This window comes from Pipistrellus kuhlii, unplaced genomic scaffold (genome assembly GCF_014108245.1).
Source record: "Pipistrellus kuhlii isolate mPipKuh1 unplaced genomic scaffold, mPipKuh1.p scaffold_m20_p_3, whole genome shotgun sequence".
Lineage (NCBI taxonomy): Eukaryota > Metazoa > Chordata > Mammalia > Chiroptera > Vespertilionidae > Pipistrellus > Pipistrellus kuhlii.
In genome coordinates this window covers 104,644,812-104,662,267 of record NW_023425529.1, presented here as the reverse complement: position 1 = coordinate 104,662,267, position 17,456 = coordinate 104,644,812, and the positions used below count along the sequence as shown (strand labels likewise).

The 17,456-nt window shown below is 41.4% G+C and overlaps 1 protein-coding gene across 2 annotated transcripts in view; it reads right to left on the bottom strand.

Moving 5' to 3' along the window:
- COG6 (component of oligomeric golgi complex 6) overlaps positions 1-17,456 on the bottom strand; it is a 78,401-nt gene that overhangs the window by 52,706 nt on the left and 8,239 nt on the right. For both annotated transcript variants that reach the window (XM_036456059.2, XM_036456060.2), the window contains exons 3-5: positions 14,429-14,500; positions 7,284-7,342; positions 4,061-4,172 (exon numbers count right to left, since the gene is read on the bottom strand). In XM_036456059.2, the coding sequence (XP_036311952.1) occupies positions 4,061-4,172; positions 7,284-7,342; positions 14,429-14,500 (243 nt within the window). The remainder of the gene's footprint in view (positions 1-4,060; positions 4,173-7,283; positions 7,343-14,428; positions 14,501-17,456) is intronic.

Here is a 17,456-nt window from a genome sequence, read left to right as displayed (position 1 = left end):
TATATTTTATATACCCACTAGAGGCTCAGTGCACGAATTCGTGCACCAGTGGGGTCCCTTGGTCTGGCCTGCATCCCCTAGGAGGATGTTGGATAGTCAGTTTTGAACTGATTCCCACAGACCCAATCCAGATAGGAGGGAGTCTGATCCTGTGCATTGAGCTGGTCAAGTGGTTACTTGGTTGTTCGATTGCTTAGGTTTTTATATATACACTAGAGGCCCAGTGCACAAAACTCATGCATGAAGGAGGGGGGGGGTGGGTTCCCTCAGCCCAGTCTACACCCACTCCATTTGGGGACACCTCAGAGGACATATGACTGCTGGTCAGACAACCCTCTCACAATCTGGGACCACTGGCTCCTAACCACTCACCTGCCTGCCTGATTGCTCCTAACCCCTCTGCCTCCCTGACTCATTGCCCCTAACCTCTCTGCCTGCCTGCCTAATCGCCCCTAACTATTGCTACCTGCCCGCCAGCCTGATCTCCCCCCAACTGCTCTCCCCTGCCTGCCTAATTACCCCTAACTTCGCTGCCTTGCTGGCCTGATCTCGCCCCCAACTGCCAGCCTGGTTGCCCCCAATGGCCCTCCCCTGCCGACCTTATCTGGCCCCTAACTACTCTCCCCTGCCAGCCTGATTGCCCATAACTGCCTCTGCCTTCCTGATCGCCCTTAACTACCCTCCCCTGCCGCTCTGATCTCAGCCCCAAATGCCCTCCTCTGCCAGCCAATTTGGTTCTGATTGGTCAGTTTCTATGCCAGTCAGCATCAAAAGCTCTGCCTCCTAGGTAGCCATTGGCTCCTCACAGTTGACCCAGATTTGGTTCTGATTGGTCAGTTTCTATGACAGTCTGCGTAAAGAGTTCCACCTCCTAGGCAGCCATTGGTTCCTTACATTCACCCAGATTTGGTTCTGATTGGTCAGTTTCTATGTCAGTCAATGGGGACTGATCAGAAAGACAGGGCTGATCAGCAGCCTCCGTGGAGGCCTGAAAGAAATGGAGACACAGCTGTTGGCCAAGTCAGGAGAGAAAGAGAGGCAAGTTCTAATTAACAGCTGCCACAGAGGCTACGGATCAGACCTTGCCTCTCTCTCTGCAGGCCTCTCTCCAGGCCTGATCTGCAGCCCCCTACACAGTGCTGAGTCGGTGCCAGCAGTGGCCCATCAGTGCTGGTCCAACACAGCAACCCAGCACTGACTTCCAGTCTGATTGAGCCTTCGGTTATAAAGGTTGTTACAATGGTGGCTCTTTATTATATAGCCTAGTGGTCTGACGCACAAAATTCATACACGGTTAAGGTCCATAGACCCTGCCTAAGATCAGGGCTATCTTTCCCAGATGCCTACAGTTGGCTCCACCACCCACCCCGGGTTCCCCGTTCATCACTGTGTGATCAGTGGCTGACAGCCACAGGAACAGCTGTTCCTGCCCACATGCTGGCTCCTCCTCTGTAGCAAGTGGCCATCAGGCGATCAGAGCTTGCTGGCTGAGGAAACAGACCAAGAGGTGTTCATTGCACCTCATAGTGTCTGGTCCAGCAGTCGTTCTGGTCATTCTGCCATTAGGATCAATTTGCATATGACCCTTTTATTATATAGAAGAGAGGCCTGGTGCACAGGTGAGAGCTGGCTGGCCTGCCCTGAAGGCAGCCCCAGATAGGGGTGGAGGGTCTTTGCTTGGGGGTAGGGTTTTCAGGCTGACCCCACCCCCAATCAGGGTGGGGGTCCCCACTGGGACGGGCAAGAGTCTTCCGGCAGTTTGCAGGCTTGTCACGCCCTGACAGGGTGGTGGTTCCTGATGGGGGGTGGGCCCAGCCTGGGTGAGGGGCTGCAGCCAATTTGCAGGCTGGCCACACCTCTATAAGGGTGGGGGTTCTTGCTGTGTGGGGCCAGCCTGGGAGAGGGGCTAAGGGTGGTTTGCAGGCTGGTCACACCCCCATCGGGGTGGGGGTTGCTGCTGGAGGGCAGGGACGGCCTAGGCGAGGAGCCTGGTGCAGTTTGCATGCCAACCATGCCCCCAGCTTTGTCAAGAAGGATAGGATATCGGGAAGACGACCCTGTCTAATTAGCATATTACCCTTTTATTAGTATAGATACCATATTTTCCGGTGTGTGAGATGACCCCCTAATTTTACAGTTAAAACATAAGTTTAGGCCTATATTCGCTGTATAAGACTACCCCCCACTTCCGAGGCAACAAATGTTCTTTTTTTAATAGACCGCCTCTCTGACTCTGGCCAATCTGAGTCGTCTTATACACCAGAAAATACGGTAGATTCTTGTCCCCACATCTAAGAGTAGACTGCAAAGTTAGATATATAAAAGATGCTCAATAAATATTAAGAGTTGACAGATACTGAACTCCAAGATATTTTTAATTTAGAAAAACATATTGGAACCTTAGTTTACAAAAACCAAACAATGTTCTAAACATGAAAATAATGAATGTGTTACTTTTTTTTGATGAATTCAATTTAAATAAAAAATATCCCCTCTAGCCAAAACCGGTGTGGCTCAGTGGATGGAACATCGGCCTGCAGACTGAAGGGTCCTGGGTTCAACTCAAGGGCATGTACCTTGGTTGCGGGCACATCCCCAGCTAACTGATGTTTCTCTCTCATTGATGTTTCTAACTCTCTATCCCTCTCTTTTCCTCTATGTAAAAAATCAATAAAATATATTAAAAATATACCCTCTAATAGTTTATTTCTCCCAAGTAGCGAAAAACATGAGATGTCAAATATTTAAAATGTGCAATGTTCCTCAAACCTCAAGGACTGATAAGTAGTGTCCCTACCCACAGGTAACTTCTTACATTCCAACCTGGACTGTAATATGAGGAGGAGGAGGAGGAGGTGGAGGAGGGAGAGGAGGTGGAGGAGGTGGTGAAGGAGGTGGTGGTGGAGTAGGAGGAGGAGGAGTAGGGAGGGAAGGAGGGAGGGAAGGAGGGAGGAAGGAAGGGAGGGAGGGAGGGAGGTAGGGAGGGAGGAAGAAAGAAGAGAGGAAAGAGGAGAGGAAAGAGGAGAGGAAAGAGGAGAGGAAAGAGGAGAGGAAAGAGGAGAGGAAAGAGGAGAGGAAAGGAAAGAGGAAAGGAAAGAGGAAAGGAAAGAGGAAAGGAAAGAGGAAAGGAAAGGAAAGGAAAGGAAAGGAAAGGAAAGGACAGGAAAGGAAAGGAAAGGAAGGAAGGAAAGGAAAAGGAAAGGAAAGGAAAGAAGAAAGAAAGGAAGAGAAAGAAAAGAAAAGAAAGAAAAGAAAGAAAGCATTTCCCTGTTGTTTAGCATTTTGAGAGGTTTTATAGTTTTATGTCAGTTTGAAAAGAATGGCATAGGTTAAAAAGTTAATTAGATAAAAATAAGGAATTTTCAAATCTAAAAAAGGCAAAGTTAAAGAACATGTAATCATTGTAATGTTATTAAAATGGAAACAGAAAATGCCATGATACTGTACTGTGAGGTTCCAAGGAAAGAATGTGTGCGTGTATGGGGGGTTGGGGCTCAGGGGAAGAGGCTAAATCCTCATACTTCATGTTAGAAAATCAATGAAAAATAGTTAACACAGATAATTAAAACATATTTGTTAAATAAAAGAATATATAGTTTATTCTTTATAATTGATCTAATATCCTGTACACCCCCATCCCCAGAATAATAGACACTAAATTTAGTGCAAATAATTATTAGTAATCTTTAAATGAATTTGATTGGATAACTTACTGCCTTTCCATCCCTACTACATTGAAAACATATTCTTTTTAACAATAGCTCTAGAATATAGAATTTACAAAAGCAGCTATTAACAGGTTTAAAATGGTTGACAAAAGACTTAGAGATAAGGAGTGGAAGAGGTAATATAGGTTTCCTTTATAAGCCTTGTCCCTTTAAAAAGGACATGTATTGCTTGGGGGGGGAAAATAAAACAATTTAAAATACACATCTTAATTTCCAAATTTGAAAATATTTTCAAATCAAACATTTTTTAAATGGTAATATAAAGCCTTAAAATTTTCTCTATGACATCTGTAACTGTAACACTTGAAATAAATATAACAAAAGCAAGATACCTCAGTAATAGGTCCTTCTCTTGTACCTCGGAGAACACTCATTTCATCAGAAGTTAGTTGGAACTTGGATAAGAAAGCATCGGCAACTTGTGCTCTTATTTCTAATCTTTGACTGTAATAACAAAAAACAAAAACTTAATAAATATCAAATACATTGTGCATTTGCAAAGCTTTAAAACAAATTATGGTCTAACTTACTAACCTTATAAAATAAAGATGTGAAAGACTCTCAACCTCTTTGAAAGTACAATTTCTACGTCAAATATTGGAAGCTCATCATGTATGTAGGTGATAAAATTAGCTGATAACATGCTACCTCAAATACTTGCACACAGTAAAAGGAGTTAACAATTATAAAAAAGAAGGAAAAGTTCACAGATGGTCCCTACCAGTACTTAAATAATTCACATTGTAATAGTAAGGTTATCTTACAGGAGAGCAATATGCCCATGTTCAACTATTTTCTTCTCAGTATTAAAATTCCTAAGCTTTGAAGTTTTCACAACAACCAAAAATCAGGTATAGTGTTTTTTAGTTTTTTAATTTTAAGTTAGAGCTAGAACTCCAAAACCCATTTACTAATTCCTTATAAATCTATAGTCATTTCTCACTTTTGCCTTCCTGGCTTTTTCAATATATACTATGGTAATAAAAATTAAAAAAAGCCTTTTAAAATATTTTAAATTATTGCAACCTATTTAGACTAATTGAAAATTAGGAAAAGGCAAGCTCTAGTCTGGAATGCAACTTGCCAGGACCTAAAGGACTGAGCAGAGTGACCATCTAAAGGCAAATTAGGAATGCAAACCACCTGAGCAGAACCACAACATTCCTGGCTTCTGTATCTTAGCTTTGAAGATATATACGGTAAATAAAATTCTAAGTGCTTCTTTAGTAGTATTCACAGTCTAATAATACCCCCCAAAAATGAACAAAGATAGATATTACCACTATTTGTATAGACAGTCCAATGTATCTATTATCTTTGGTTTGTACTCTTGGATTGTGAGGTTTTAAATTCACAAAGTCAAATACTACTGTTGAGTAACATAAAAATCTAAAGGGAAAATTCTTGTAGGATAAAAAAATCTGGTATATTTATAGCAAATGATAACATAAATCACCTAGTTAAAGATATACTAGTAGATTTAAACGGCATGTATACTAAATCATCGTATTACTAATTATGAACATTTACCTTAACAGATTTTGTTTAATACTTTAAAAAATATTTTGTATTTCACATTAATATATTAACTGGATTTTTGGTCAAATAACTAGGGAATTCTCTTTAACCATCTCCTCACTTCATGGCAGTCCAAGAGCAAATAAGAGTACATTTGAATGCATCCAGGAGCACCTTGCCAACCAGGCATGAAGCTTAAAGGGAAGAGAGCAGGCTGAGGGTCTGCCAGAGGTTGTAGTCAGCACACACCCATGTTAGGTCCCAGGGGTCAGAGGCATTTGTTCCAGACCACCCACCACATCCCAAATGGCATGCTGGACAGCCATGCTTCTCCAGTTCCAGAAGCCCCTTCGAAAGGGGAAAGAGAGAAGGCAATGGGAAACAAATTCCGGAAATACTATCAACTAAATATTAAAGGGGAAATGTTAAGCTGCGGTTCTATGAAGACAATTCTACATTGAACTTTACTTGCCAGAGCATCAGCTGTCACAAAGACTGACCCTTTTCAATGCTGGTTAGAAAAGTATTCATATCCTTTATACATTTACTGTCTGAATGAGGATAACATGTTATTCAAATAAGCCCACTGAATTTCTATTTCTAAAGCTAACTACAATATTTAACAAATTTTCTTGTTAAAAATTTTTTAGCCAAAACCCATTTGGCTCAGTGGATAGAGTGTCGGCCTGCAGACTGAAGGGTCCCGTATTAGATTCCAGTCAAGGGCATGTACCTTGGTTGCGGGCACATCCCCAGTGGGGAGTGTGCAGGAGGCAGCTGACCAATGTTTCTCTCTCATTGATGTTTCTAACTCTCTATCCCTCTTCCTTCCTCTCTGTAAAAAATAAATAAAATATATATTTTTTAAAAAAATTTTAATTTATTTAAAAATGGGGAAAACACCTCTCTGCCAGCTCACAGGAATTTGTTATCATAATTTCTGCTATGTAATTTTCCTTAGATATAGTCACACAAAATCCACTTGGTACATTTCTATAGCTCTTGGCATACTTGAATGTCACAAATTTTCATTTGCTAAAAGTATATCACGCCAAAACACTCTGATAGGCTTACTAAAATAGTAAGCAAAACTTTACTTAGTTTTGAGAAAATATGAACTGAAGAAAAATGTTCTAATATTTCTTCCTGAAGATGAATCGGAATCCCATATATGTTATGAGCTGCAATACAATGCTTATTTTTCAGTTTTTATTTTACCTTCCTTCTCTAACGTTATAATAATTGCATCCATGCACTCAAAATTCTTTTTATTGTTATGCACTGGAGACACAAGGAGAATAAGAAATTGTCATTGTTCTCAAGGAGCTCACAATTTAGTAGGAAAAAAGATACAATGAAACCAACAATAAATTACAGAAGACTATAATACACACTACAATACATGACTCCATATTGTATTGACTAGGTCAACAAATATTAGTATACCTATTTGTAAACCACTCCAAGAAGAATTTATGCAATTACTTCTTGAATATACCAGAGAAAATAAATCACAGTTAAAACAAAATAGGAAATTATTGTAAAAAAATTTTTTTTAAATATTGCCCAACTTGGAGTGTCAACCTATGAACCAGGAGGTCATGGTTCAAATTCTTGGACAGGAAACATGCCTGGGTTTGGGGTTCGATCCCCAATAGGGGGCATGCAGGAGGCAGCTGGTCAATGATTCTTTCTCATAATTAATGTTTTTATCTTTCTCTTTCTCTCCCTCTCTTTTCCTCTCTAAAATAAAAATATATATATTTAAAATATACCTATATTTTAAATAGCAATCATTTTTAATTCTATAGCTAACAATAAATAACACATTGTCAACTCAAAAAAAAAAGGGATAATCCCTTAACCTCAATATCAAGTTTAATGTTGGACAACAATTGAAACCTCATATGTTATAACAATCTTGAATCATGTTTTTTATTATTTTGTTTTAAATTTGAGTTGGCTTCATCTATAATTTTCTTTCCACTTAATCTCCAAATTAATGAAGGGGTGATTATATATATAAGAAGAACTTACCTTTCAGCTTGAAGCTTAGTGGTTTTTACTATCAAATCTTGAGTTTGTTCCTTTGCTGCCTAAAATTATAAATATATCTGGTATCAGTACATTTCAATTTTGTTATACTTCAAAAAATTAACACTACCACTTACTGGAGTTAGACCTATGACAAAGGAGATCATACTCCAGAACTCAAAAGTTTATAAAAACACCCGAGTTATAATTAAACATAAGTTTTAAGGCTCATATACTAACTTTAGCAAGAAGAACTCACTCAATGCTATCAAAACATACATCATAGTAAGGCTTACAAAAAAGAAAAAGATATCAGGATGCTGACTAAGGAATTTAACAGTTCATGATGCTTTTTGTGAAACAGAAGCACTGGAAGAGCAAGTTAAGGATGAAGAATATGACTTGTTTTGCACATGGTGAGACAGCATGAGACCTCTAAATGGAGTTGTAAGTTAAGTCACTGAAATACTCATCAGATAGGGCCAAGATGGAGATAAACATTTGGGAGTTGAGATATACAAACTATCTCTCATATAAAATTTTGGTGAAGATTAGAAACAAAAGACACAAGCTGCTCCTGACCGAGTTCCATACCAAGCAGTCCCCCCTCCCACAAGCTAGAGTTGAAAGTATCAGGAGCAAAAACCTGAAAAATAAGGTGTTCTATCCAAGAATAGGCAAATATTTATAAAGTGGATTAAGACAAAATACAGATGTGGTCAATCTGATTCTCTCAAAGACCTGAAATAAGGCACTTATTAATAAGGGAAGAAACAAGTGGTTGTAAGGCAAAAAAAAAAAAAAAAAAAGACCGAGGGTCTAGGCCTTGATGGGATATAGAGTCAAAAGTATCCTATCTAATAAAATAGTAATATGCAAATTAATAATCTCTCCACTACACCCACAAGCCACGCCCACCAGCGAATCAGGATCTGGTATGCAAATTAACCCCAACCAAGATGGCTGCAGCCACTGAGCAAACAGGAGGGAGGCTTGAGTTTCCCCAGGGATGGAGGAAGCCAAGCTTTCCACACACCCTGGCAGGCTTCACTCAAGGCTACAAAGTTTCATTTATAGAAGATAAATAAATTCCAACAGAAATGGCGACAGCCATGAAGCTGCAGAGAGCAGGAGGTTAGGATTTCCCCCAGCGATGGAGGAAGCCAAGTTTCTGCCTTGGTCTCCACTCACAGCTACAAAGTTTCAATTGTAGAAGATAAAAAAAAATCCCAGATACCAGGGCATCCTCTTGGGTCGCTGGGGGGTATGGCCGACCTGCAAACCACCACAGGGCCCTCGCCCAAGCCGCACCATGCCCCAAGGGAACCACAACCCTAATCTGGGACACCCTTCAGGGAAAACAAGCTGGCCACCACCCATTCTCCAGGCCTCTATCCTATCTAATAAAAGAGTAATAGCAGATCGACCATCACTCCAACACACAAGATGGCTGCCCCCATGTGGTCAAAGATCCTGCCCCCATGTGGACACAAGATGGCCACCACAAAATGGCCAACAGGGGAGGTAAATTGAGAGGGATCAGCCCTGCAAGGGAGGGCAATTGTGGGTGATCAGGCCAGCAGGGGAGAGCAGTTGGGAAGGAGCAGGCCTGCAGGGAAGGAGCAGGCCTGCAGGGGAGGGCAGCTGGGGGCAATCAAGCATGCAGGGGAGGGCAGCTGGGGGCAATCAAGCATGCAGAGACAGAAAGCTAGGGGTGACCAGGCCAGCAGAGAAGGGAAGTTGGGAGTGAGAAGGTCTGCAGGGGAGGGCAGTTATGGGTGACCAGGCCTGCAAGGGGGGGCAGGCAAGGGAGCAGTTAGGCATCGATCAGACTGGCAGGGAAGAGGTTAGGGGGTGATCAGTCTAGCAGGCAGAAGAGGGGCAATCAGGCAGGCAGGCAGACAAGTGGTTTGGAACCAGCAGTCCTAGATTGCGAGAGGGATTCCAACCGCCCATTTAGACCTGATCCTAGTGGGCCTAAACGGGCAGTCAGACATTCCTCAAGGGTTCCCAGATTGGAGAGGGTGCAGTCTGGTCTGAGGGACCGCTCCTCTCCCCCGTGCACAAATTTCATGCACCGGGCCTCTAATATATACATACAGTCACTAGTAAATGAAAATTATAAAGTACTAGCTCTATATCCCAAGAAACTACAATAGAAACACTAATCAGAAAGGATATATGCACCCTTATGTTCATAGCAGCACAATTTGCAATTGCTAAGATTTGGAAATAATCTACATGCTCATCAGCAGATGAGAAGATTAAAAAACTATGGTACATCTACACCAGAGGTCAGCAAACCACATGCTATATGGGGTTCTTTGATCCCTTGAGTGTGGCTCTTCCACAAAATGCCACATGCGGGCACGCACGTACAGTGCGATTGAAACTTCGTGGCCCATGTGCAGAAGTCGGTTTTCAGCCAGGGCGAGTCTATTTTGAAGAAGTGACGTTAGAACACTCAAGGGGCATGAGCCGCAGTTTGCTGACCACTGATCTACACAATGGAATATTATGCTACTATAAAAAAGAAGAACTTTTTCCATTTACAATATCATGAAAGGAACTGGAGAGCATTATGCTAAGCAAAATAAGCCATTCAGAGAAAGATAAATATCACATGATCTCACTTATATTTGGGATGTAATGATCAACATAATTTGATGAACAAGAACTGACCCAGAGACAAATGGCAGCGGAGGGGAGGATTAGAGAGCAGCCAAAGGACTTGTATGCATGCATACTAGCATAACCAATGGACACAGACACTGGGGCGGTAGGGGCTTGCCCAGGGTGGGAATGGCTGGGGGTGGGGTCAATTAGAGAAAAAGGAGATAATGTGTAAAACTTTAGACCATTAAAAAAATTATAAAGTAGACAAAAACACATAGTGAAGGGCAGTCTGTTAAAGAGAGAATACCAGAAAAAACACTGGAAGGAGGTTGGGGGTCATTTTCATGCTGGGTCAGTAAAAAGAAAACAAACTTCTGCTGCTAATGTTTCTAGAGCTGCATTAGATCTAAAAACACCCCCAATCACCACAAAGTTCTGGGTTCTTAAAGCCAAGTCCAGATTATCAATGACATTTTCTCTGACTGGTTATCTACCTCCTCTCAGTCATTAACAGAGCCCCACCCTAATCTCTAGGGAAGTTATTTTGAGTCTGTTTTCCTTACAACCAAATTAAGTGCCCAAGAAATAGTAGATATTTTTAATAAAATAGATTTAAACCTAGATAATTCAGCAGATCATGAACTTTTAATGAATGGTGCAAAACATGATAGCTCCCATGGTATTTTTCTAAAATTACTACTCTTTAAATCCAATAACTTTTTCAAATATTTATCTTTCCTAGTGTCATTTTGCTTTAAAGATCTACTTCAATCCTTTATCTTGCCTTGTACAATTTTTTAAATATATTTCAATTCTAAAACTTATTAGCATCCTATCTAATAAAGAGGGAATATGCTAATTGATCCTCAGGCTATCACAAAGATGGTGGCACCCACAGCCAATATGGAGGGAATATGCTAATTGACTGTCATGCCCTCAAAGATGGGGGCGCCCAGTCCCCCTGCCCCACCGGGGTGACAGGTGCGCAAAAGGGCTCCAAGTGCTTGCTTCCGGAGTCCCCCAGTCCCCTCAGTCCACCAGCTGCTCAGGGCCAGCCCTGAGGCGCAGCAAGCCGTGCATGTTGGCTGCCCAGCTGCCCAGGGCTGCCCAAGGCTCAGGTAACCAGGGCGGCCAAGGCTTGAGCTGCCAGCAGTGGCAGCACCAGAGGTATGATGGGGCGTCACCTTCCCCTGATCACCAAGTCACCTTCCACCCCTGAGGGCTCTCAGACTGTGAGAGGGGGCAGGCTAGCCTGAGAAATCCACTCTCCAGTGCATGAATTTTCATGCCCCAAGCCTCTAGTAGTATTTTAATATTTATGAAAAAAAGAGTGCTTCACAAAATTAATATCATAAAATGCTTATTAGCTTCTTTTTAGCCTTAGTAATTATTAAATTAAGTGTATCTTATAAACACCACCATCAATTAATCACTCAAATATTATACTTGTGTAAAATGTTATGCAATTAGAATTTTTGCATTATTTCCTGACTCTTCATTTATAAATTGTGGTAATAATTGCAAATTAATGTTTAATAATACTTGTAAAGATTATTACCCTAAAATAATTTTTACTCAATTTATCTTCAATGTCAAAGATGATTACTTCTCATTAAATAATAAACATATGACTACAAATATAAATTATTAAAGTATAACCATAGCCAAAGGGATAAACCATAGCATACCAAAAAATTTCTGATTTAATTTCTAAATATATCTCATAATATCAATTTCTAAACTGTCCTAAATCCAAAGCATTTTAGAAAAATTAATTAACTAATTATAACTATAATTTAATTAGTTAATTAATTATTTCCAAATTATAAGGTGTTAAATGACTTATAACTCCATAAGTCATTTAACACCTTATAATGTAAAAGAGAGAGGATTTACCAAGAAATACTTCTTTTTATAAATAAATGAATTGAAAACATTATTCTAGAGTTGATAGTATAAGTGGGTACTATTAAGATTATAACAACACTATATCCAAATAAATTAGTGCCAATAAATAAGTTTTCAAAATCATATATCTAACACCTACTAATCTAAGAATAAAAAATGAATGTATTATACATGAGTGAAATCATATGGTTCTTGTCCACCTAACATTTCACTTAGGATGGTGAGCACACATGCAATGCAGATGATATATTATCAATTTGTACACTGGAAACCTATAAAATGTTACTAACCAATAGTACCCCCAATAAATTAAATTGAAAAATAATGAATGTAAACAATAAGTAGTATATAATATTTTTAAATATTCAATATAAAAAGCTATGAGGAAATTTTGCAAGTCTGGAATGAAAAATCAAACAAAATCAATTACTATGCAACAAAAGCACAAAAAAGTGAAAAGGCAACAATTAGCAGTTTATATGATTATTTAGATACTAGAGGCCTGGTGCATAAAATTTGTGCACGGGGGTAGAGGGGAGGGAGGTGGGTGATCCCTCAGCTCAGCCTGCACCCTCTCCAATCTGAGACCACTCAAGGGATATCTGACTGCCTGTTTAGGCCCGGCAGTTACACATCCCTTACAATCCTAGACTGCTGGCTCCCAACTGCTCACCTCTCTGCCTTCCTGATTGCCTGGTAGCCTGATCACCCCCTAACCACTGCCCTGTCAGCCTGATTGATGCCTAACTGCTCCTCTGCCAGCCTGTTTGCCCCTAACTACCCTACCCTGCAGGCCTGGTCACCCCTAACTGCCCTCCCCTGCAGGCATGGTCCCCCCCCCAACTGCTCTCCCCTGGGGGCTTGTCCTCCACAACTGCTCTCCCTGGCAGGCCTGGGTCCCCCACAACTGCCATTCCCTGCAGGCCCAGTAACCTCCAATTTCCCTCTTCTGCCGGCCTAGTCACCCCTAACTGCCCACCCCTGCTGGCTTGATCGCCCCCAACTGCCCTCCCCTGCAGGCCTGGTTCCTCCCAACTGCCCTTCCCTGCTGGCCTGATCACCCACAATTGCCCTCCCTTGCAGGCCTGGTCCCTCCCAACTGCTCTCCCCTGCTAGCCATCTTGTGGTGGCCATCTTGTGTCCACATGGGAGCAGGATCTTTGACCACATGGGGGCAGCCATCTTGTGTGTTGGAATGATGGTCAATCTGCTATTATTCTTTTATTAGATAGGATAGAGGCCTGGAGCATGGATGGGGACAGCTAGTTTGCCCTGAAGGGTGAAACCAGATCAAGGTGGGGGTTCCTTTGGGGAGTGGGGCAGCCTGGGCAAGGGCCCTGTGGTGGTTTTCAGGCTGGCCATGTCTCCCCCCCCCCCCCCCCCCCCCCCCGGCAACCCAAGCACAGGCCCTGGTATCTGGGATTTATCTTCTATAATTGAAACTTTATAGCCTAGAGCAGAGCCAAGCCTTCTGCTCACTCAGTGGTGGCAGCCATTTCTGTTGGGATTTATTTATCTTCTAATTGAAATTTTGTAGCCTTAAGCGGAGGCCAAGACAGGTGAGGGCTGCAAAAGCTTGGCTTCCTCCACCACCGGAGGCAACCCTGCTCTCTGTAGCTCCATGGCTACCGCCATTTTTGTTGGGATTTGTTTACCTTCTATAATTGAAACTTTGCAGCTTTGAGTGGAGGCCTGGCCCTGCCAGAGTATGTGGAAAGCTTGGCTTCCTCCATTGCCGAGGAAACCCAAGCCTCCCACCTGCTCGCTCTGTGGCCTCAGCCATCTTGGTTGGGGTTAATCTACATACTCACTCCTGATTGGCTATTGGGTGTGACTTGTGGGTGTAGCAGAGTGATGGTTAATTTGCATATTACTCTTTTATTAGATAGGATTGTATAATTAACAAAGATCTAAATATTAAAAAATAAATATACCAATAATATTTTATGTTATTTAAAAATAAAAAAATTAGATAAAACTAGGAAATCTAAAATTTTAGAAACAGGAAATTGACTAGTTCTGCAGACAGATCACACAAGTATCAACTATTCTGTGGAATATGCATAGATTCATGATTCTTCCTATAATTGTAGCCGACAATAGGTCCAAGAGAATCTTATAGATACAAGTTTATAATAAAAATGTGAAGGTAGTAGAAATAATCATGACTGACTCTTAACTTAGGAAGAAGCTATTCCACATGACTTAGGATAATTAAGTTAAATGCTAACTCCACAACCAAAACAGAGGTTCAGAACAGTTTTAATATACAGGCTATGAGTAAAATTTAATATATTTTCCTGAGATTTTTTTTTTTTTTTTTTTTTTTTTTAGGCTAAGCACAAATCATAATTAAGCTTGAGTTTGAACTTACTCCTAAGGCTTTCTATTAAGAAATTATTACTGACTTTCGGCATATATATGGGATTGAAAGGTTTATCAAAACTCTATACAGTTAGTTCTGTACCAGCCAGATAAAAATATAAAGGCTTCTGGAGCTAACTGAACAATATTACAAACTTCCTATAGGGCATGATGTAGTAGATATCCATACATTTTGTAGACCTCTCTAACATACCTCTCTGTACCAGGAACTATGCTAATATCAAGCCATTATACAATACCTGTAAGCGACTTGTCATATCTTGACAACAGCTGCTCATTGCTTGAACATCTTCATTTATGCTTTCAAGTTCCTAAAAGGAGAAAAGTTAATACCATAAAATATACTGTTAAAAAAAATTGCTCTTCTCTTAAGCCAAATCCTGATTTTCAACCCATGAATTTTTTTTTTCCTAAAACATAACTAAATATCTCATATTTAAGACTAGAAATGATTTTTAAAAAAACATCTAGTATTAGAAAAGGTGTAAAATAAACTAGTGAAACAAAACACAGCAAATACTTGCCCTGACCAGTGTGGGTCAATGGTTAGAGTGTCCGCCCACACACAGAAAAGTCAAAGGGCCATGGATTTGATTCCCAGTCAAGAACACATACCTGAGTTGCAGGTTCAATCCTTGGGCCAGAGCCCAGTCAAGGTACTTCCACGAGGCAATCAATCAATGTGTCTCTCATGTAGATGTTTCTTTCTCTCTCACTCTCTCTCTCTCCCTTCTCTCCCCTTCCCTCCCTGTCACCTCTCTCTCTCTCTCTCTCTCTCTCTCTCTCTCTCTCTCTCTCTCTCTCTCTCTCTCTCTCCTTCCCCCCCCCCTTCTCATTCACATCCCCTCCCTTCACTCTCTCTGAAAATCAATGCAAAAAAATGTCCTTGGATGAGAATTAACAGTAACAACAACAAAATATGGCAAATGTTTTAAAAAATATTAATACCTCTTTATTCAGAAATTCTAATACTAACAATTTATCTGTAGAAATCCTATCTGATAAAAGAGTAATATGCAAATTGACTGTCACTCCAACACAGGAGATGTCTACCACTATGTGCTCAAAGATGGCTACACCATGTGGCACAAGATGGCCACCACAAGATGGTCGAAAGGGGAGGGCAGTTGTGGGCAATCAGGCCTGCAGGGGGGGGCAGTTGGGGGCAATCAGGCCTGCAAGGAAGGGGAGTTAGGGGTGATCAGACTTTCAGAGGACAGTTAGGGGTGACCAGGCCAGCAGGGGAGGGCAGTTGGGGGACCAGGCCTGCAGGGGAGGGCAGTTGGGGGGGACCAGGCTTACAGGGGAGGGCAGTTGGGGGGAACCATGCCTGCAGGGGAGGGCAGTTGGGGGTGGGGGGGACTAGGCCTGCAAGGTAGGGCAATTAGGAGAACCAGGCCTGCAGGAGAGGACAATTAGAAGCAATAGGGCCAGCAAGGGAGCAGTTAGGCATCAATCAGACTGGCAGGGGAGTGGTTAGGGGGTGATCAGGCTGGCAGGCAGAAGCAGTTAGGGGCAATCAGGCAGGCAGGCAGGCAGGCAAGTGGTTTGGAGCCAGCAGTCTTGGATTGTGAGAGGGATGTCCGACTACCTGTTTAGGCCTGATCCCAGTGGGCCTAAACGGGCAGTAGGACATCCCTCGAGGGTTCCCAGAATGGAGAGGGTGCAGTCTGGGCTGAGGGACACCCCCCCCCCATGCATGAATTTCGTGCACTGGGCCTCTAGTTAATCAATTAAGTGTATAACAATATACTTAAGAGGATAACCAACACAGTTGCCTAGAACAATTGGAAAATGTGAAACACTTCCAATCACACAATGGAAATCTGTGCTAAACATTAATACTGATTGTGTTTCTGTGTGTGGTTGTGTGTGTGCATGCGTGTGTGCATTTACTAACGTGAAAAAAATGTCTGTATAAGATTTAAAAAGTATTATGAAACAATATATAATATCTTCCTATTTTTTAGAAAAATACATATTTAAGTGCAAAAGGACATAGAAAGGGCCATAGAATAAAATACTAACAATAGTTATATCTGAATAACAGGTTCACAAACTAACAATATAATGCCTCCTCTTACCTTTTTGAAAGTCACATATTAGATCATGCCACAAATCTGATAATTTTCTCAGTAACATTCTCTCCATATGTATTTCCACCTCTAGCCCCACCCCAAATATACTTGAATTTAATGGGTAACTAATTCCTATCATTTATACCCCTAAATGTATACATCTTGTCCATTTCCTTTCTATTATCCAAATAACTACTAATTTAGTTGAGGTCCACTGTTCTCTCTCCCATGGAATTATTTTTTTTTTTAAGTCTTCTACAGCTTTTCCAGGCTCTATACTATTTGCTAAACCAACCTCTAGGCTTAACTGAACCAATCTCTTACTATGAAAATATGATGTCTCAAAACCACATTTAGTAGCTTCATATTTCACTGTTATCTTCTTTTTCCCAATTCAATTCAGTGTCTCATAACAGAAAGATATGCAAAGAATGAAAGTTTCAGTGGTAGACTGGGTCTTACTGTCTGGCCCCTTTCAACACAATACCCAGACGGACGTTCCAGTACAAACTGCACAGTTTTAGGAAGGGGTGGGCCAATTGGGGGCATCAAGCAACCAAGCCCTAGCCAAGTAGCTCAGCTGGTTAGAGTGTCGTCCTAAAATGACAAGGTTGCAGGTTCCATCCCTGGTCAGGGCACATACAAGAATCAACCAATGATGTGGAAAAAGAGAACCCTCATTCAGTGCTGATGGGAATGTAGACTGGTACAACCACTAGGAAGTCTGGCAATTCCTCAAAATATTGAAAATTAGAGCGACCATATGACCCAGCAATCCCTCTTTTGGATATATACCCAAAATTATCAAAGTCATGTATTCACAAAAATATATGCAACCCTACGTTCACTGTAGCATTATTCATGGTGCCCAACTGCCCTCCCCTGCCAGCCTGATCTTGCCCCCAACTGCCCTCCCCTGCTGGCCAATTTGCACAACCAAAGTACCCTGAGACAGAGAACTGGATAAAGGCGATGTGGTACACATACACGATAAAATACTACTCAGCCACAAGGACAAAAATACTGTCACTTGCAACAACATGGATGGAACTTGAGAACACTATTCTAAGTGAACCAAGTCAGTCAGAAAAAAGTCAAGAACCATAAGATTTCACTTAATTATGGGATATAAATCTGAAACTTGTGAACACAAAGAACAGTGTGGTGGATGCCAGAGGGAAGGGGGTGG